Source organism: Octodon degus, unplaced genomic scaffold (genome assembly GCF_000260255.1).
Source record: "Octodon degus isolate 3935 unplaced genomic scaffold, OctDeg1.0 scaffold00307, whole genome shotgun sequence".
NCBI lineage: Eukaryota > Metazoa > Chordata > Mammalia > Rodentia > Octodontidae > Octodon > Octodon degus.
The window spans coordinates 502,827-523,269 of NW_004524883.1; the positions used below are offsets into that span (position 1 = coordinate 502,827).

Sequence of the window (20,443 nt, forward strand, 5' to 3'; positions counted from 1 at the left end):
TGTGTGTGTGTGTACACGCACATGCACATGTGCAGATGGCCCAGAAAGTCTTCACAGCAAATCAGAATGTCTCAGGAGGAGTGAGGAGGTATTTCTTCATCTCATACTGGCAAAGAAAATTTCATGAAACCCACATGATACTACAAAACTGGACTGGTATGACAGTGTCAGTCTTCAACCACTAAAGCCCACCCAGAAATTATCCACTAAAGCTCTCCACTGAATAACTCACACTGGAAGAACTGTGGTGATGAAGGTTTCTTACTTTACAGAGCACTGCCGCTCTAGTTCAGGAGAAAGGACCAAAGCCCTTCCATGGGTTTGGAGTAGGATTTTGCATTACAAAGCCTCTGAAGAAAGTAGACAGAGTTTGTGAGTCTTCTGTAAAGCAGACACATGGGGGTGAAGATGGGAATCAAAAGGGTTTAATTCAGGGCAACATCTATGCAGGGTAAAGTGAGGGACAGGATTGAGAAGGAGAAGCGTCAGGTACACTACTCACATCTGATTAATGCCAACCCAGCTAGGGCCTCCAGAGCAAAGACAGCCTTTAGAGGAGCCCTGCATTAGGCAGAAATAGCAAAGTCCCTATAACAGTCCTATCCAGTGATTCATTTGGGGCCACCCAGAGAAGCACAACCTTCCTTCAAAAGCTGAAACAGACCTGAAGGAGTTAAGAGCTGGCTGGATGCTCACAGCTAATCAGGCTCCTGCCAGCCAGGCCTGGAGTCCTATTCAGGAGCAAGACCTGAGCTGTTACCTGCACCTCTTCTTCTGCTGCAAGCATTGACTGGGAAGGAAGACCGAGGAACCAGAATTTTGAAAATAAGGGTAGAAACATATTGTGCTCATTAGGGATTTGGTTGTGCTGGGGAGGGGGGAGGGATGATTCGTCCATCTATACAATTACAGTTTTTCTCTCCCAAATCTTCAGTGAGTTTCTTGGTGTAACAGGATTAAGAGGAATAAAGTAGAAGGCAACTGGCAAGTGTGGCCACTGCCATTTCATCTTTGTCCCCAAGCCTACATTTGAGCACCCACTGATAACCATGCAAGGACCATAATCCTGCAGTTCCCAGGAGAGGACCAGCATCAGAAGACGCTGAGGCCCAAGACAGAGTAAACTGCTATCTAAAAATAGACCAGAAAAGTGCACCAGACTACACCCCCTACAACCCTTCTCACACACAGCAGAAGGAAGCAATCCTTGGCACAGGAAGAAAGAGAGGCCCCTGCCCAAGAACCTTCTGCCTGCCGCTGCATGGAGTTCCTGATTCCTGAAAAGGACTGGTACAAAGATTAGATGGATGATTTCTAAATGGCATTCATGAACAACTGCCTAAATACAGGGCAATCAGGGAAAAAATTGAAAAACCAGAAATTGAATAAGCTGTACAATAGAGCTATGATAGAGCAATAGCTCACAAAATTAATAACCCATCACATTTAAATAGACAGAGACTTTGTTAGTCTCTGGCACCAGCAGATCCATTCACTGTTTCATTTATTAGGGCTTTTTTTTTTTTTAAGTAAATGGGTTGCCAACATTTAAAAATCAAAGATTTCCTATTCACATTCAAATGTCTGGCTTCTGTCTTAAAAATCTTATGTTCTAGCAATGCTGAGCCACCCTTCTCAATGACAAACATAGGTGTAATTTATTATGCCTCAGGCCTGCATCCTGTCACCAATCCCTTTAGGCTCCCAGCCACTGAGCCTCAGGGTTTATTTCCATTGTCACTGAACTTAAGCCATCAGCCAAAATTTAAACTGTTATATGCACTATGGTAGGTGGGTAGGGCAAAAGGTAAACTCATAGGAAAACAAATCTATCAAATTACCCTTTGAAGGTAATTTGACCATAGCCACTGATTTAAAATTTAATTTAAAATTTGTATTTGGCCCAAGGAACATACCAAACATGGCACCAAACATGAGATGTATTTATATCCAAAGTTGCTCACTGTAGCACTGTTAGAAATAACAAAACACTGAGAACCACTGAAATGTTTGTCAATAGGAGACCAGCTAAATATTTTGTTGTGTGGAATAGTCACACAATAGAATACTGTAAAGCTATTTTTACAAGCGAGAGAAGAAATAGATTTATTATGTACCACTCAGAACACTGCCCAATAATATATTTTAAGAAGGAAAAGAAAAGAGGAAAGGATAGAAGAAAGAAAAAACAAGCAATTGAAGGACAGCATGTATAACATCATCCCATTCATGAGAAAGATTCTTTTTGTTAGGACAGGTGCTCATTATGTAGTCCAGGCTAGCCTTGAACTCACTATGTAGCTCAGCTTGGCCGTGAACTCTGAGTGATCCTCCAGCCTTACCCTCCCTAGTGCTAGAATTACAAAGTGTACCATTATGCCCTTTTCTTTAAAAGTAAAAAAATTGAAGTACATGTACAGGATAACTCTAAGATATGTAAGAACAAAAGCTATATGGAGAATAGGTAAAAGAAGCATAGGAAAGAGAGTTACTTTTTACTTTCTGCACACAACTTTATGCCCTTTTCCTCTCCTTCTCCTTCTTCTTAAGATACAGTCTTGCTATGTAGGCTGGCATAGAACTCACACCAATCCTCCTGCACCTTTGGCCCAAATGCTGGGATTATAGGAATGCACCACCCCTCCTGGCTCCTTCTGCCCCTTTCAGAAAATCATGAGCATGTATTATATTTATAAGTTAAGGAATAGATATTTAATGATTAAAAACACAATAGTTCTAAAAGTAAAATGATAATTCAGAGAAAATTAGTTTCTACAAAACTCCAATATTGGCTTAAGTGCCTGCCTGGCAAGTACAAGGTCCAGAGTTTGATCCCTGGTACTGAAAAAAAAAAAAAAAAACCTCCAATATTTCCGGAAAAAAACAAAATATAGCTATAAAATATTGACAATGGATCAGTTTATCACAACTCACTCTGATTTCACATATGAAAATTTAAAAATGCAAAACAAAAGGAAAAAATACCACTTAATTAGATTAAAAGTCAATAAAATTTATTAGAACCACTCAATTGTTAGCACTAAGTTCTTAATAAATAGTGCTATCTTACTACTATCCCTGCTTTGCAGTTGGGCCAGCCACACACCTGCCCTCCCCCACTGCCCATGCCTGACTGGTGTTATCATCAACAGGATTCAATGGCATCCCCCAAAGAGGAGAGTGTGCCTTCCACTTGCCCCAGTAGGATCTTTACTCTCATCACAGAAAGGCAGTTCAGGATGCAGAGGTGAGCACCCTCGGAAGATTTATTAGGCAGAGCTAAAAAGCAAGAGAAAATGGGAAGGAACTTCAGCTTGAGGAGCTAAAGGGGACCCAGCTCTGATAAATAAGATCACACTGGCCCATTAATAAAGAAATAGCTAAGCATGGTGATGCACTCCTGTAACCCCAGCCCTTGGAGGCTGAGGAAGGAGGATCACCACTAGTTGGAAGGCAGCCTGGGCAACACAAGTGAGTTCAAGGCTGGTCTGGCTATATGGTGAGACCATGTCTCAAAAAATTTTTTTAAAAAATGAGTATACTAAGTGGGACTAAGGTCTGGTTAGTTATTATCTCAGTTCTGATTTTGCAAGATGACCTAGGGAGAAATCTTTATTACATAGGTGGACAATTTAGTCTTTGCTTGAGTCAGGGGTCTTCCTGAAATCCAAGGTGACTATAAGTTTAGAGAAAAGACTGGGTATGTGTGGGTACTCTTGGTAGCTGAATGTCCCTGTGAATTTCTTTTTTTTTTTTTTTTGCACCGAATGCCTTCAAGGCATGACTGGCTGTCTTGTGTTGTGGGGATCGAACCACAGCAACCTGAGCCTGACTGCTTTGTTGAAGCAGCCACTTAAAGAACTGAGCTAAGGGGCAGCCCCCGCCCCCGTGAATTTCTTATCTTTGGTGTCTTCAATCTTGAAGGAGTATTAGATAAATTATGTAAATCTATGGTTAATCAACCTTGTACTGTATTCCCAGCTTGTAGACAGTCACTTTCTAAATGATTTACATGTCTAAATGTAGGTCTGGGTAGATCAGCCGAGAGATAGATATACAAGGACTGCTGGCACATTCCCATAATCCCAGCACTCAGGAAGCTGTGGCAAAATTGTGAGTTCAAGGCCAGCCTATATAAAGCAGGGACCTTATATCAACTCCCCATCACACACACATACATGTACACATACACACAGAAGAATACAAATTAAAGATAAAGATTTGTTCTACTTTTAGTTATCTGTTGAACATCTATGGGCCCACTAAAAAAAAACAACTTTCTGGGGAAAAAAAAAGAAAAAAACTTTCAAGTCCCTGACCACTTCAGAAGAAAACACAAATCATGCTTTCAATAAGTAACAGATTAAGGACCCATGAGTTTGTCTGTCTTTTGTCCCTATGCTGGTTTCTCATGACGTCAGTATCAGTCATGCATGTCTCAATGACCAAAGTAGGATGGCTATTGCAAAATGCAAGAAATAGATCCCATCCAAGGTAAACTCCTTCTGGACCCCAGGCAGCCTTTGAAGACAGGAGCACCAGCCTCCATCACGGACATTTCCTCTAGATAGGCAGAGGGTATCAACTCCAAACAAGAACAATCTCATGGCCTATTAAAGTTCCTGTTTCAACTGGGAACAATCCTCTCAGGCCCCCCTTCCATCCCTCTCTTGGACAGAAGCTTTCTTTCCCCCAATAAATATATTCTGATCATTAAAAAAAATTCCTGTTTCAAACAGATACTCCCACACATGCATGTGTTTCCCCCCACCCCGCCGAGATTGCCCATGACTTTCAACAAACTTTTACTCTGATGAAAAGTAAAAGCCAAAAATCCCCACACTTCTTGACTTCCTTCTATCCTTTTCTCTTCACAGATCCTCTCCTTAATGTCTCTTGTGTTCTTCCAAAAGAAAGGTACTAGAGACCAAATTTCAGTCCTGCCCAGACCAGGAGGGGTCAGGTGATATTTACCAATCTCTCAGGCCAGAATTCTCTTTTCCCAGAATCCTTTGCTCTTGAAGTGTGGCCTTCCTCACTTACTCTCCACCCTAATTCTCAGCCCCTACATCTGGCTGTCCACCTCTGGAAAACAGGTAAAGATAGATTAAGCCCTGCAGGTTTGCCCCTCTGAGCCAGGCCCTGAGAACCCCTGCTGCAGTCCTGTGCCCCTTCCCCCAGCCTCACACTCAGGTCAGGAGCTGGGAAGTGTTCCCACAGTGCATTAACTCTGAACAGTGAAGAAGAAAAGAGGAATGTGGCACTATCCAGACTCTGTCAATAATTCATGAGACTCAGACTGAGGGGCACCAGTCAGAGTCAGTTTTCCTCTGACATGGGGAAAATTAGACTTAGGTTCTCTTATCTCATCAGGATGTGCTGAGTATACCACAACTGTAACTTTTTTTATATATACCATAAATCCAGTGCATGACTGTTATTTCACTTGCTATTCATACCCCCTTGTGGAATGTTGAAATCCTTGTTTCAGGTGATCAACTGACCAATACATACACTCAATGGACCTTTAGCAAGCATGAATTGTATGAAACAGTGATCTCCAGTTCTAGATTTCCTAGACCAAAATTCCATAAACTCTAATTGTAGTGACTGACATAAGGTTGACAAATGGATGATTTCACCAACTAATAGCACTTCTAAACCTGCCCATCTGTTTCCCTCATCTTTTTCTTTTATTAGTGGATGTTTGGGGTACATACATCCACTGTGGGGAGCTGGTATATGTACATAACACATCTTAATTCTTTTCACCGCCACTTACCCACTTCTCCCCTTCCCTCCCTCCCTCTCTTTCATCATATTTTCTGAAAGGACAAATACCAAAAAGCCTATAAAAGGCACAATTCAACATAAAGAACTGTTAAGGTCAATATGATGAAATTCACTATATTATCTTTATTTTTTTTTTTTTTCATTTTGCCTCAAACTAGTGAAAACAGTGCCATAACAAGCACTGCTTCTCTGTCTGGCATCTGGAACCCACTGGGTTAAAACAATTTAGAAGCTTGCACTCGGGCTTGCTGAGGCCTTTCTGGAGTGTACCATAAGCCATCCAGATTTATTAATTCTCTCAGAAACCCAGGAGGGAGATCATTTCAGCACACTTGGCAGAAATGGAGGCTGAAGTCTTGAACACAGAATTTATAGCCGGTGAGGACTTTATTCATCATCTAGTCCACATCCTCAGTTCACAGATGAAGAGTCTGGCCTGTGGCAGCAATAATAATTATTATGTGGTGGCAATAATTACTGTGTGTTTAGTAGTTTACCATTCATAAAGCACTTTTATATTCAGCAAATATTTATTGAACTAGGATAGAGGCTAAGACCTAGAGACAGTGATTAGGGAGAATTTGAGGGCTCCTGAGTCTGTACTTTCACCACTGGCTAGAGGACCCTCAAGCAGCCTTGTTACTATTTAGTTACTATAAAATGAGAAGCCCCCCTGGATGAGCCGGGGTCTCTGTCTCTGGACACTGATTACAATAGTGACCATAGTCCGCCCTCCATCTCTAAAGATGGAGGAGACCCTGAACCAGAGGGAAAGACAGTACCAAACTTAGGCCAGAAACTCGCCATCACGTCTCCTCTGCCTTCATGTGGTGAACTCCTGAAAGACCACAGGCCTCACCTCCAAAGGCATTCTCCAAACATCTGTCCTCCCGTGCACTGTCATCTACACAGAGCTACACTTTCTTAACAAGGAATTGCGTTTTGAGGTTTTGGAAAGCAAAAGAAACTAACTCAAGTCTCCTCACCACATCATTCCCCATCACATTAAAAAAAAAAAAAAAAAAAAAAAAAAAGTAAGCACTTGTAGAAAGAGGGAGTTGGAAAGCGGAGGTTCCTGAAGGGAGGGAGACCCTAAGGAATCTCGGACCAGGAGTTCATTCTCTCGGGCCAGGCAAGAGCCGGCGGTGCACAACAGAATGACGGCGGGACACTGCGCCGTGCGCCGGCAGGGGACGCGTGCGGCCGACTCCCAGCTCAGCCCGCCCCTCGTCCTGCCTCCCTGTCCTATCGAGCATTCACCTCCCAGAGGCGAAAGCCCAGCCCTGGTGCCTGGGCCATGCTTAAAGCGGGACTGCGGCTGGGCGGCTGTGCTCGGGCGTGGAGATCCGTGAGGATGGCTAGCTCCGGGGTGGACCGCCAGAAACCGCTCGCAAACAAGGTGGCTCTCGTCACGGCCTCCACCGACGGGTGAGTGCCTGGGCTGGTGTCTCGGAGGTTCGAGGTGTCTGGAAACAGGTGGCCTCTTATTTTTTGTCTCCAAAGGCCCTGTGGTCAGGCCTCAAAGGCCGCCAGAACCCGACCCTAAAGCAAGAAGCAACCACGTGGTCCATCTGAAGTTCCTCGGAATCCCCAGGTTCTGGACCCTCCACTGCCAGCCCTCCTGTCCCCGCTACCTTGCCCAAGGTTGCCAGCTTGGTGCTGCCCCCACAGATCCAGGCTCCGCGTGTGCTGGGCTGCCCCAATCAACAGCGCCGCCTAGAGTCTGGGAAGACCAGAAATCTAAAACTACAGATTGCCTTTCACTATCTCCACCCATCCACTATAGGGTTCCAGACACCCGATTTGGTGTCCTGACCAGTCTCCTAAAGCAACATCACCTCTAACCTAGGCGGGACACAAGACCCACATGAAGTGATGTTTGTTTAGGTCCGTGCACTTTAGCCTACTCTGCCTGTATGTCACCCACAGCTCCTCTGTCCTGTTTCTCATTCCTATGGGACTTTGCTACACACTAGCTCCTCACAAATCTGAAATCAGATGTATTGAGAAATGCTAATGACTGACAAATGTAAAATATAGAGCCCTTACTCCCAGGGGAATATTTACATTACATTAACCACCCTTTTCCATGTACCCCAAAACATAACTAAGGTTAGAACTTTGGAGATGATGTACTCCAGCAAGGGAGATGTTTCCAGTGTTCTTTCCAGTGAGAACTTCAAATGATAAATATGGCTGCTACAGGACACCCGACATATTTCTCTCCCCCTCAGTTCTCATTGGGTATGGGGCCTTTTATCAGGATTAGGGCCTGTGGAGGATGATGTCAATTCCTCGGGATAGAGGCTAAGGGACAAGATCATAATCAAATGAGGTAAGCATGTGTTATGGTTTGTGTCTAGTTGTCCCACCAAAGCCTCATGCAGTCATGGGGTGACTTCTGGAGTTTGTGATTGATTCTTGATCCAATGCTGGGATAGCAGGTGTGAGGATTACACCCTGGCCCTGGGGTGGGTAATCTGCCTTACAATGTCAGGAGGGAAGAGAGGCTTTCCAGTTGCTGCCCCTCCCTTTGTTCTCGAGCTCTTTGTTGCTGCCATGGATGGCTGAACCAGTGAGTATGGACTGAAACCTCCACTAACTGTAAGCTAAATAAACCTTTCCTTCCTTTCTTTTGGGTGTCTGGTATTTGTCTCAGCAACAAGAAGAGTAACTGAGACAGCATAACTACCTGATGGTAACAGCTGTGCCATGAAGCCTATTTTATATCTAATCATACAGAGGGAGACCTAAAACCCAAATATAGGCATTCTGACTCAGAGCTCATGCTCACAGCCTTTCTTAGTTTCTTTTCCATCACTGTTGAAACAAAATACCTGGCACCCAAATTTGAAGGGGAAAAGGTTTATTTTACTCATAGTTTGTAGAGGTTTCAATCCATTATCAGCTGGCTTCAAGGCAGGGTGGCTTTTCAGAGGAGACCAATTTACTGCAGGCCGAAGGTAGCAAAACAAGAGGGGAGGTAGAGACAAGACTCTTTCTGTCCCTTATATTGGATGTAGGCTACCTGTCCTAGGACACAAGTAGCACTCACATCCTTAATGCTAACCAAAACTATCCTAAATCAATTCCACAACCTCTGAAAAAACCTTACAGCTGCATGAGACTTTGGGGGAGCATCTAGACACAAAGCGTAACACAGCCTTTTAACCTGTGCAGTTGTAGACCGTCTTGGTGCGTCTTTTTCTGCAGGATCGGCTTTGCCATCTCCCGGCGTCTGGCCCAAGATGGGGCCCATGTGGTCATCAGCAGCCGGAAGCAGCAGAACGTGGACCGCGCAGTGGCCACACTGAAGGGGGAAGGGCTGAGCGTGACAGGCACTGTGTGCCACGTGGGGAAGGCCGAGGACCGAAAGCAGCTGGTGGCCACGGTGAGCAGCAGGGACGTGGGCACTGAGCCAGGAGGTGGCAGAAGGGAGCCAATCTGAGCTTTCCTAGACAGCATTAATGAAATCCACCCAAGCGCTATTAACTAACACATAGCAGTGTATTCATATACTCATACCAAGCCACCAGCAATGTTTAATTGTGTCACTTACTGCTGTTTCCATATCTTAAAGCCTAAGAACCATCCATCCCAGTCAAAGAATCAAAAACCACTCTAATGCTTCAGCCCAGCATTTTCCTTTGGGCTGACACCGGAAACAGCTGGTCTTGGTTCTCTAGTAGTTTCCTAGGTCACTGAGCAGATGAGAAGGGTAAATGCAATCACAAAATAGATATTCCCACCTCTGAGCTAGTAAACGATACCTTGTTCTTTGGTTTAGTGTCCCTTGGAGCTTCCTGGAGAAGCCCATTGTATTTTAGTCACTGTATGTGCTCTTTACTGTGTTCAGAACCCTACACGGGTTTTCTCTAAACCTGCCAACAACTCAAGTAAGGCAAAGACTGTTCTGCCTGTTTGCATAGATGGGTTCAGATAGCTGGAGACACTTTCCAGTGTCCCACAGCCAGTAAGGAAACAACTGTGATTCAACCCAGACCTACCAAGCTCCCTTCCTTTCCTGGCAGCCTACACACTGCTGGGCACTGCTCCATTAGCATAAGGCCAGCCTTTAGGCACCCATATGGATTTTAGTCTCAATATGTCAAAGCCAGTGTCGGTGGAACTTGACAGAAGTTTTCTAGCTACACAAGAAAATATGGGGCTGGGGCTGGTGAGATGGCTCAGTGGTCTAAAGCACCTACTTAGAACAAGCTTGGCCAAAGCACAGGGACCACGGTTCGATCCCCCAGCACCACATGCCAGCCAGCCCTGCCCCCTGGTGGGCTGAGCTGGCCACACACACACACACACACACACAAATAAATAAATGTTTAAAAATAAATAAATAAATAAAATGTACCAATGATTTAAAAAAAATAACTTTAAAAAAAAAAAGAAAAGAAAAGAAAATATGGGGCTGGGTGTAGTTCAGCAGCACAGTGCCTGCCTGGCAAAGGCGAGGCCCTGAGTTCCATTCCTGATACCACAGAAAGAAAAAAGAAAATATATACCACCTAGACTCCTCTTCCCTGAAGGGTTAGGGTATTTACTGTATTTCCTGGAGTGAATGAGAGAACCTTACACAAAGGGAAAGTATAGATTGTGAAAACAATTTGGAAGGTGGAAATAACCTGAGTAATCTTAGAAGAGAAGGCTCTTAGATTATGTTCTACAGTAGTATAGTGGGCAGAATAAGGTAATTCCTTTTTTAAGGAATCTTTGGCAGATGCTCAAATATGCATTGCCAAAGGTCAAATGTGAGTCCAAGAAGATCACCCTGCCTGGCACAGTTGCTGGACAGAGCCTGAGATTAGGACTTTAATCCTGAAAGTGAAGGGAGACATTCAGGAGCTTGACCGACCAGTGACTAGCCATGTAAAATGTATGTAGCAATTTTCTTTTCTAATTCTGAGCACTGAATCCAAGGCCTCATGTAATTTGATGTCAGAATCCTAACTGGGTTTAGTGGTGCATGCCTCTGGGAGGGGAAGATCGTAAATTCAAGCCCTTGGGCAATTTGATGACTTAGTGAGGCCCTGTCTCAAGATGAAAAAGTAAAGAAAGAACTGTAAGATAGATGTGGTGGCACATGCCTATGATCCCAGTACTCAGGAGGCTGAGGCAGAAGGATTGCTATGAGTTTAAGGTCAGCCTGGGCTCCACAGTGAGAACCTGTCTCAAAAAGACAAAAGACAATCCCTGGTTCCGAGAAAAAAAAAAAAAAAAAAAGACAAAAGGAAAAGAAAATGTGCTATGGATATAGCACAGTGCAAAGGCACTGGGTTTAATCTCCAACACTAGAAAAAAAAAATCCTACTGGGAAAACATCCTCCCCACACTCTCCCAACGAGATCCACTGAGTGGGTCCTGCAACTCTGGCTCAGAAGTGGGATTTGAGCTAGGCCTTGAGGAATGGGTAGAAGTGAGTGGAAGTGGAAAGACAGAGTGAGAGTGGGATTTCAGATGACCCTGAAAACTAAGCACACAGCCAAGGAGGGACAGGAAAAGAGAAGGGAAGTCTCCAAGACCAAAGCAGAATGCACGGGCCCAGGAGTAGTGTGAGAAGTGCACTGCATGGGAGGAACAGGGACAGCAGATTCCCTCGGTCTGCCCAAAAGGCTTTTGGATATCTATGTAAGAACTAAGGAAAAATTTGAGACTTTAAGCAAGTTGAAACAGTTCAGGAAGGACAGCCTGGCAGTGGCAGGAAGGATAAACTGAGAACACCCTGGACCGAGGACATTAGTGAAGAAGCCATTGTTTCTTACACATCTAGAGCAGTGGCAATGGGATCAGAATATACTGCCCAAGCGACATTTAGTGGAAACCAACCGAGATGATTCCAACCACATGTCTAGACATTAGAAATAGGAGGACTGAGTCAATTTTTGAAGTCTGTACGAACAATGTCAGGGTAGGAAATGATAGGCAATTTGAGAGGCATTCTGCCTATTGTCAGCTGTTAGCATACAAAGAGAAAAGCTGCTGCCCTGGGAATGGCTACTACCCTTGCCATCCTAATTCACACTATGCTTCTCAAGGCAGTGAATGGAAACCAGATTTGCAGCTTCTCCTCTTGATTATACTGTTTCTTTAAAAACGTAAATAAATGTCAGGACACAGACAACTCCTAACTATGTGTAGTAATCATGCAATTCAGAGCAAGACCTTTAAAGAAAAGTTCATAGGTATCTTTCTCTTTCCTCTTTATGGTTCTGTCTCTTCACTCAAAACCAGCCTTCTCACCAGGCACAATTTCTCACACCTGTAATACCAGGAGTTGGGAGACTGATGCAGGCCATCCTCAGCTACATAGTGACTTCAAAGCTAGCCTGAATTGGGAACCAAGAGATGGAAGGAGGTGAGAAGGAGGAAAAGGAAGAGGAAGAGGAGTCATAAAAAGAACTAAGATGTATTATGTACATATACCAACTCCCCAAGATGGATGTAATCATGTACTGTAAACAAGTACTAATAAAAATAATTTTTAATGGAAACAAACAGACTTCTCCCCTAGCTCCCCAGGTGATTCTGGGACAATCTTCTGTCCTCTCCCCACCCAAACACATACACTTCACCTCCAGCTTCATCTGTGAGACTTGGACAGAGCCAAGGCAAGTAAAGATCACAGGGCTTTGTGGCACAACACTAACATTTACAGGGCACAAGAAGGTACTGGTTTTAAAAGATTGTGTGACTTTAAATTTTGTCAAATGTGCATGTTGACAGCCCAGGAATTCCTTTAGCTGTGTAGAAACAACTGAGCTTAGCACCTCGTTAGCAGGAATAATTAGTTAAAAGGAGAAGGTAGCAGATGGTATACATTGTTACTAACACCCCTCCTGTGCCAAATATGAGGCACAAAGTTGATCAAGGGCCCATTTAGTGTTACTTGCCTAAGGCATCAAAATTGCCAGTTTGGGGCAAATGTAAAGTCTGGCTCCAGGGTGGTTTAGTACTGAAAACCTTTGTTGGCTGGTTCTCCTTGGCCAGTTACTACTGCTGCATGTGCCTTCACCACCTGCTAACAACTTATTAAGGAGCTGAGATATCTTCTTTCTTGGCTTTCTCAATTTAAACCTCAGTTTCTGCCTTGAATCTTCTGTGCCGATGGGCCAAAAAAGAAGAGAGAAAATGGCATCAAAGCTAAGTGTAGAAGTGTTTTAAACGCAGGCTAGTGTCTTCACCACTGTGGTGCTCCAGCAGCCGGTTTCATAGTGATCCAACTTACTTTCAAAGGGCTCTTATGAACTAGCTCTGTACTACAAAGGACACTAGCAGACTTAATCTCCATTCTGCCACCATTAGCTTTGTTCCCTGAACAAACCCTTTTACCTCTCTCAGACACCAAGTGAGCGGGCTTTCTGTTTGTAGCCAACCCTAATGCATCATTAGTGAGTCACTAATATCTTAAAAGATCAACTTCAGTGACCACATTTTCATCACCTCCACCAAAGGACATTGGGCCAAATGTTCAAGGCCCCTCCCACTGGAGACCTTTCATGGGTCTATTTAAACCAGTTTCTCCATTCAGGTAAGTATGGACAGGTTGACTCTTGAGATCATGGTAACTCATTCAAGGAAACCAAACAGCAAACATTTGGGGAATTGTGTCTGTAATACTCTGTGAATAGAGGAGTGAGATCTAGAAATAGACTTTGCAAGAGTTGAAGGCATGAAAATGAAGGCATTCCTCCCAAGAGAAGATGCAAAGAAAAGAGCAAAAGGTCAGAGACATCCTTAGAAGTAAAGGAGGCTAGAAAGACTACCACAGAAATAAGACAACCTTTAATGGTTAGCAGCAAAGATTATGGTAGCTTTAGAGAGAAAATGTTTCAAGAAAAGGAGAGGTAATTTTGACAACTGTTCTTAAGAAGTTATTTCTTATGAACATTGATAAATGGACCTGCCTGACTTACCTAAGCCCTCACCCAGACCTCCTCCTCTCTCTAGGCTGTGAAACTTCATGGAGGTATTGATATCCTGGTCTCCAACGCTGCTGTCAACCCCTTCTTTGGAAACCTGATGGATGTCACTGAGGACGTATGGGACAAGGTGAGAAAAGTTTAAGCAGCAAGGGGCAGGCCTCAGAAAATATTCAACATTCTGATTTTAGAATGTCTTCATTAAGTGCCATGTACATGGGATGTGCCACACACCTGGCAGGCACCCGGTCAAGGGCAAGTGAGGGGTGGCTTCCTCTGTCCTGCTCTTCTCTTTCATCTCTGCTTCTCTCCCGTTTTGCCTTCCATTTGTTCTCTGCTAGCTACCTTCTGCCTCCTTTCCCAGCTCTCTCACACAGTGTGCTTACCCACGCTCTGCTTCCTGGTTTATTTCCAGCAGAGATGTGGCAGCTAATAGGCCAACAACTAATACACTTAAACTTACACACCCACCCATCCCCTTTTTAGCTGCCAAAAACAAATGCTTTTTCATTAGTTGAGAAACATTAATTGCCGCTAGTTAGGTGAAATAACAGTTCTGGTGACAAGACTAAAGTTGCTGCTTTATAGCATACAGCCTTTGAAAAAGACCTAACCTCTTCTTCTTAACCACATACTGTGAAAATCTGAGAGCCAGATGTCTCAATTCAAATGTTGGAATATTAAATTTTATGTGGTGACCTATGTTTACATCGTATTCATAATATATTTCACACACCTACATCGTTTAATTATAAAGCTTTAATTAAACTATTTGTCTTTTTTTACTAAGGATAATATATCCACATGATTTGTAAATACTAAATTTACTGACATTATTTTAGCGACATCTCCCATCATTTTACTTGTTACACCGATTTCAATAATTTCTAAACACAGGGCCGGCCAAATAGCACGATGGATTAAAGCGCCTGTTTAGGCAGACTCAGGGGCCTGGAGTCCAATCCCCGGGCCTGCTGTGCCGGTCCCACCCCCGAGGCACACTGAGATGAGTGATTGACAGTATTATAGACAATACAGTATATAAAACTGCTATTATCAAAGTACAACTCTTGAAGACATAGGCAAAGACTGAACAGAACCCTGATAGCACAAGAAATAGTAACAAGAATCAACAAATGGGATCACATCAAGTTAAAAAGCTTCTATATGGACAAAAAAACCACCAACAGAGTGAAGAGACACCCTACAGAATAGGAAAAACCTTTTCAGGCTACTCCTCAAAGGAGTAAAGATCTCCAAATGTAAAGACCCAATAAAAAGCTGGGCATCTGAAATGAATAGACACTTCTCAAATGAAGTACAGATGGCCAATAAGCACATGAAGAATGTTCAGCATCACTGGCCATTCAAAATCATGCAAATTAAAACAACACTACAATTCTGTATCATTCCAGATAGAATGGCTATTGCAAGAAATGAAATAATAACAAGTGCTAGAGAGACTTCAGAGTGAGTGGTGACCCTTCTTCACTCTTGGTGGGAGTGTAAACTGGTACAAACACTAAGGATATCAGTATGAAAATTCTTCAGAAAACTTCAAATAGAAATTCCATTTGACTCTGTTGTTCCCTTCTAGGTATCTTCCTGAAAGAGTTAAAGTTGTCGTATTACAGAGATACATGCATACCCATGTTTATAGCGGCTCAATTTATAATAGCTAATTTTTATAATAGCTAATCCTTGGAAGCAGCTTGTGTCCATCAACAGATGAATGGATCAAGAAAATGTCATATGTATACACAATAGAAGTACTACTATGGGCCGGGGAGATAGCTCAGTGGAATTAGTGCTTGCGTCGCAATCTCAATGTCCTGAGCTTGATCCCTGATACCACAAAAAAAAAAGTACTACTATAACAAAAAGAAAGATAAACAGTCAAATGGGTCCATAAGTGAAGTAAATCAAATACACAAGCCTAAATATCACATGGTTTTTCTTATATGAGAAATCCAAATTATAAATAAAGTGCAAAATAAAAGGCAGACAATAGGAGAAAACTACTATTATTATTGCTAAATTTTGTGTGTGATAATGGATTGTGGATGTGCAAGAGAATGTTTTTTGCCTTTGAACATGTATGCTAAGGCATTTAGGGGTACAGCATTGTTACGTCTGCAACTACATTTTTTTTTAAACTGGGGATTGAACTCAGGCCCTTGTGCTTGCCAGGGAATTGCTTATTCTTCTGAGCCATCTCCCCGGCCCCTGCAACTACATTTCAATGGTTCATTTAAAATAAAAACTATGAGCACACAGAACAAATGAAGCAAAATGTGAACAGTGAATGAATCTAGGTGAGGGAGAGCTGTAATACTGTTTGGTTTTGGTTTTTTTTTTCCAAGATTGAACTATTTCAAACTTTTGGCATGAAGGAATATCTCCCAATATTGTTTACATTAAAATAATGCAAACAAGGTCTTACAATTGCCTTAAATTGGGAACATGGTGGTTTTTATTTTGGCCTATGCCCCAGCTTCCCAGAGAGAACCTCATGATCTCACTTTCTGATAAATGTCCAGCTAGGTTATCCATCCTGCAGGCCCACAAGCATCTACTCTCTAAGCTCAGAAGCAAAAGAAGGACCTGAACCACCTCAGGTACATGGGTCAGAACACATCTTCACTGAGGGGCACAGACCACTCTAGATCCAATTCCAGGCTCTCCCCACTTGGAAGTAACACCAAGAAAACTTACCTCAAGTTCAAAGCTGCCCTGTGAATGTAGGCTCATTCTTAGCCTCATCATAGTTGGCTGATTACAAGAGATGACCCAGGCTCCATTCTTTCTCATCTCAAGCTCATGTGCACTATGCAGGTAAAGGAGCTAGTGAGAGGAGCATCTCCCTGAACCCTGGCTTCTTTCCTTGTCAGGCCTGAGCAAGTTATCCCTGAAGTCTGCCTCAGCTCTCACAAACAGATTCTGAGAGCACACCATGACTCCTCATCACTGTACCCTTCCAGCACTTCTGAAGTTGTATCCCCTTCTCTCTGTTTCAGATTCTGGACATTAATGTAAAGGCCACAGCCCTGATAACAAAAGAAGTGGTACCCGAGATGGAGAAACGAGGGTACAGAGAGTGGGAGGGAGCATGGGTGAGATCAGGCCCCAGAGGGGCTGAGGGCAGTGGTCTCCAGTGGAAAAAGAATCACCTCCCTTTTTTTTTCCAGAGGTGGCTCAGTAGTGATTGTGTCTTCCATAGCAGGCTTCTCCCCATTTCCGGTAAGAACCCCTTTGCCCATCACTCTTAGCCTGCTCTTCATTCCACATCGTCCCACCCCTCTAGTTGCCAGAGAAATATGTGTCCTATTTCAGAATCACATCACCAAGTCTTTTCTCACCAGAAATGTCTGCCTCCATGACTTGTAACTATGATCAACCCTTTAAGGAGACACCTGCTGACCATTGCATCGACATTGAATAAGAACCAAGAATGACCTGCTAACTAACAGACTAAACCATTCTCTTCTTTCTCCAGGGCCTGGGTCCTTACAATGTTAGTAAAACAGCCTTATTGGGCCTTACCAAGAACCTGGCCTTAGAGCTGGCTCCAAAGAACATTAGAGTCAACTGCCTGGCACCTGGACTCATCAAGACTAATTTCAGCAGTGTGGTAAGGAAGGGAAATCCTGAAGTCCCCTGGGGCCCTTTGAAGGATGCGTCTTTTTGGATAGGGAATCCTAGTACCTGCATCCTGCGCTTTCACCCACTTCTGTTCCCTCCCCATGCCAGCTGCCTTTCCCAGGCAACACCCACACACACTCCTTTCCTGACGTGCAGTGTACAGACTGGAACTCAGATTCTACTCACATTGTTTCATATCTCCTAAAGTGTATGAGAGTGGAGGAGATGCAGCAAGATACATGGGGCTTGGTCACAGATTGAGGCTAAAAGAATGGAACAGAGAACAGTGAGGAGAGCTGGGAGCCAAGAAGCAATAGAGAATAAAAGGAGTCTTTCCATCATTTTCATTTGATGGGGGACAGTTTCCTCCCTTTGCTGCCCCTCAATTTCCTCTATTTGCACATAAAGCCATTTCCCATCTTCCTGCAGTTGTGGATGGATAAGGCAAGAGAGGACAACATAAAAGAGTCCATGCGTATTAGAAGGTAAGCTATTACCGGGATGATTAAGAGGGATAAAGGCAAAAATGTCTGGTCCTTAACATAGCCCACAGCTCACTGTCTTGGTTCCACAGATATCACATCCATGCTCTTTCCTGCTTCACAGACTTCAAAGTTCATAAACCCTTCACTGCAGAGGCCTTATCAAGGAGGCTGCATCCACTACAAAAAGCATAGGCAACAAGGTTTCAACAGAGCCAAAGTGACACACTCTTTTTCTTCCTGTGTACTTCCATCTTTGGGCATGTCTGGAAACCAGAAATCAAACCAAAACCAAAGTTGTGTTTTTTAGTTAGTTAGCTGATCTTCATGTTTCCAAAATTTAGGTTCCTACAATCTAAGGCAAAGGAATGAGGGGCTTTACTAAGCTGCAGATTCCTTTGCATAAGGAAATTACCCTTTTCCCTAGTCGGCTGACTAAATGGTTCAGACACCTTTGCTGCATTGTCTTTCCTTTAAGTTTGCTACTTCTCCCCACTCTCTGGCTCTTGGACACTCTTGTCTGTCTTCTCCATCTTGACCCCTCAAGGACAACTGTCAGCAATGGCTATCTCTTTACAGGTCCAAACATCCCAGATACAGTCTTCCCAAAGTCATTTTGACAGCACGCATGAGCTGCAGACCTAGTACACTAATATAAATCTGGGTATTGTCATCTAGCACACCGATGAGTGTTCTAGCCCTATGCATTACAATGCTGGATCCCCATTAGAATCACCTGAGACACTTTCCAGACTGCAGTTGTTCCGACCCCAGAGCTAAGATTCTTCTTTACTTGGCCCAAGGTGGAAACTGAACATCTTTTCTCTTTTCGTTAAACCTCTCAAATTCCAAATGACTGCAATATACAGCTAGATTGGAGAACCTACTCTAGGCCTTCAAGATTTGAGCAACTCACTCTGCCTATCTCCATAGTACACTATGGCAGTCAGTTTAACTATGGAATCACTAGTACAATGAGAATTAGCACATTCTTACAAAACAGTGACCTAAAAGTACAATAATAAATTCCTACAGAAGTTGTCTGTATTGAACCTGTACAAAAGAAACCATTATAAACACATCATTTACTATCACAGGCTCCCTGACATTTGAATAGCATGTACACATGTGAGGCCAATTCTTTTAAAGTAGAAAATAATCACTCACCATTTTATCAATACAACTTTAGATTTTGGTGTTCTGATCTCTCTAAAAAGTAGTGTCTCTGTATGATTTGCATGTAATTGTGATTGGCCTTGCAAATACAGTATTTATTCCTTCACTAAACTATAACAAATTATCCTCACGGTAGGCAAACTTGGTAAGCTTACCATGGTAAGCTCATAGACTGTGCCTGAAAATTTATCTAATAATTCTTGGTTAAGCACATTTCATTGGGCCAGGTGATGGGGCCTTGCCTGTTTTTTATTAGCTTCCTGGTTTCCCTGTCCTCCAGGCTCGGCAAGCCAGAGGAGTGCGCAGGCATCGTATCTTTCATGTGCTCTGAAGACGCCAGCTACATCACAGGGGAGACAGTGGTGGTAGGCGGAGGAAGCCCATCCCGCCTCTGAGGACAGGACACCTCTGCCTAGCATACTACTCACCCCACAAAATCAGTTCTGCCCTGTGAGAAGGTTCACCCCTTCCAGCTATGAAGTGGTCTTGATGAGGGTTCTCACTGTTGCTGTGGCCTTGGATAAAGGCTGCCTTGAGAACACAGTGCAAGCCTGTGGAGAAGCCTGAGTCTACCTTGGCAGAGACCAACAAATATTCTTTTTCCTAGATCTCTGGGGAACCTGAGGGGAGATGGGAGAGAACCTGGAATGGAAGGAACAAGGCTGGAAATTAACAGCTTGCAAATGAGGTGCAAATAAAATGCAAATGATCGCCTTGCTTTGAATCAGTGTGTTCATTTCTCAGTGTGGGGTGCTTAGGAATGGCAAGTGAGCAGAGAGCAGAAGTCTGGGCAGGCTGCAGCTCTGGATCCCCCATCCCTCCTCCCTATCTCCTGGACCTGAGCTTGCAGCTCAGGGGTGAAGGTGTCTGCAGAGCTGCCAGCTGGGAGGAGATGGCTCCGGAACTCCCAGGTGCTACTCTCAGCCTCACACCCTCAGCGATGGGTGCCAAGGACGCCATGGGGATCCCCGAGGCTGAGTGGAAACGCAGGAAAGGACGAACGCCCCAAGATCCCGCCAGGTCCTCTCCTCGCATCGCCCTTGATTTGGAATTCCCTCCAGGGTCAGCAAGGACAAGCTGGACTGATCCTAAGCAGGCAGCTTTAAAGGGAGGGGCCTTACAAGACGACCCGCGCGGGGCACCCAGGCTCATCAACAAAGGCATGGGGTGGGGAGATTCCAACCTTCAGTGCCCGAAAGGAGTGGGTGGCACAGAAAGCACGAATGCTGCCTTGCGCCCTGGAGACAGCGGGGACACCACGCGATGCGCACAGAGTGGTTCACGAGGCAGCCCGCGGGAGGGGTCGGCGAGAGCGCGCGCGGGGTCTCACGCGGCTCGGCGCGATGCGCGCATGCTCGGTCCGGCACTCTCCGGGCGGGGCGGGAGGCCCGGCGCTCCCGGGCGGGGGAGGAGCGCTCG

The 20,443-nt window shown here is 44.1% G+C and overlaps 1 protein-coding gene across 3 annotated transcripts; it reads left to right on the plus strand.

Annotated features, from left to right (window-relative positions):
- Positions 1-7,025: 7,025 nt before the first annotated feature.
- LOC101575823 (dehydrogenase/reductase SDR family member 4) lies at positions 7,026-19,748 on the plus strand. 3 transcript variants are annotated; one of them, XM_023707725.1, is made up of 8 exons: positions 7,027-7,221; positions 9,007-9,184; positions 13,753-13,854; positions 16,742-16,812; positions 16,913-16,964; positions 17,221-17,355; positions 17,796-17,851; positions 19,632-19,748. In XM_023707725.1, the coding sequence occupies exons 1-8, from the start codon at positions 7,091-7,093 to the stop codon at positions 19,720-19,722; spliced, it is 816 nt and encodes a 271-aa protein (XP_023563493.1). In that variant the 5' UTR covers positions 7,027-7,090; the 3' UTR covers positions 19,723-19,748. The 3 variants fall into 3 exon arrangements, with proteins under 3 accessions (XP_012368487.1, XP_023563493.1, XP_004647500.1); XM_004647443.2 differs by having other exon boundaries at positions 7,030-7,221; positions 19,305-19,722; XM_012513033.2 differs by lacking the exon at positions 13,753-13,854 and having other exon boundaries at positions 7,026-7,221; positions 19,305-19,722.
- Positions 19,749-20,443: the final 695 nt, after the last annotated feature.

Coding starts and splice junctions, on each gene's coding strand:
- LOC101575823 (XM_004647443.2), top strand. CDS start 7,091: ATGCTTAAAGCGGGACTGCGGCTGGGCGGCTGTGCTCGGGCGTGGAGA. Junction 13,855..16,741: donor CTGAGGACGTATGGGACAAG/GTGAGAAAAGTT, acceptor TCTCTGTTTCAG/ATTCTGGACATTAATGTAAA. Junction 17,356..17,795: donor AGACTAATTTCAGCAGTGTG/GTAAGGAAGGGA, acceptor ATCTTCCTGCAG/TTGTGGATGGATAAGGCAAG.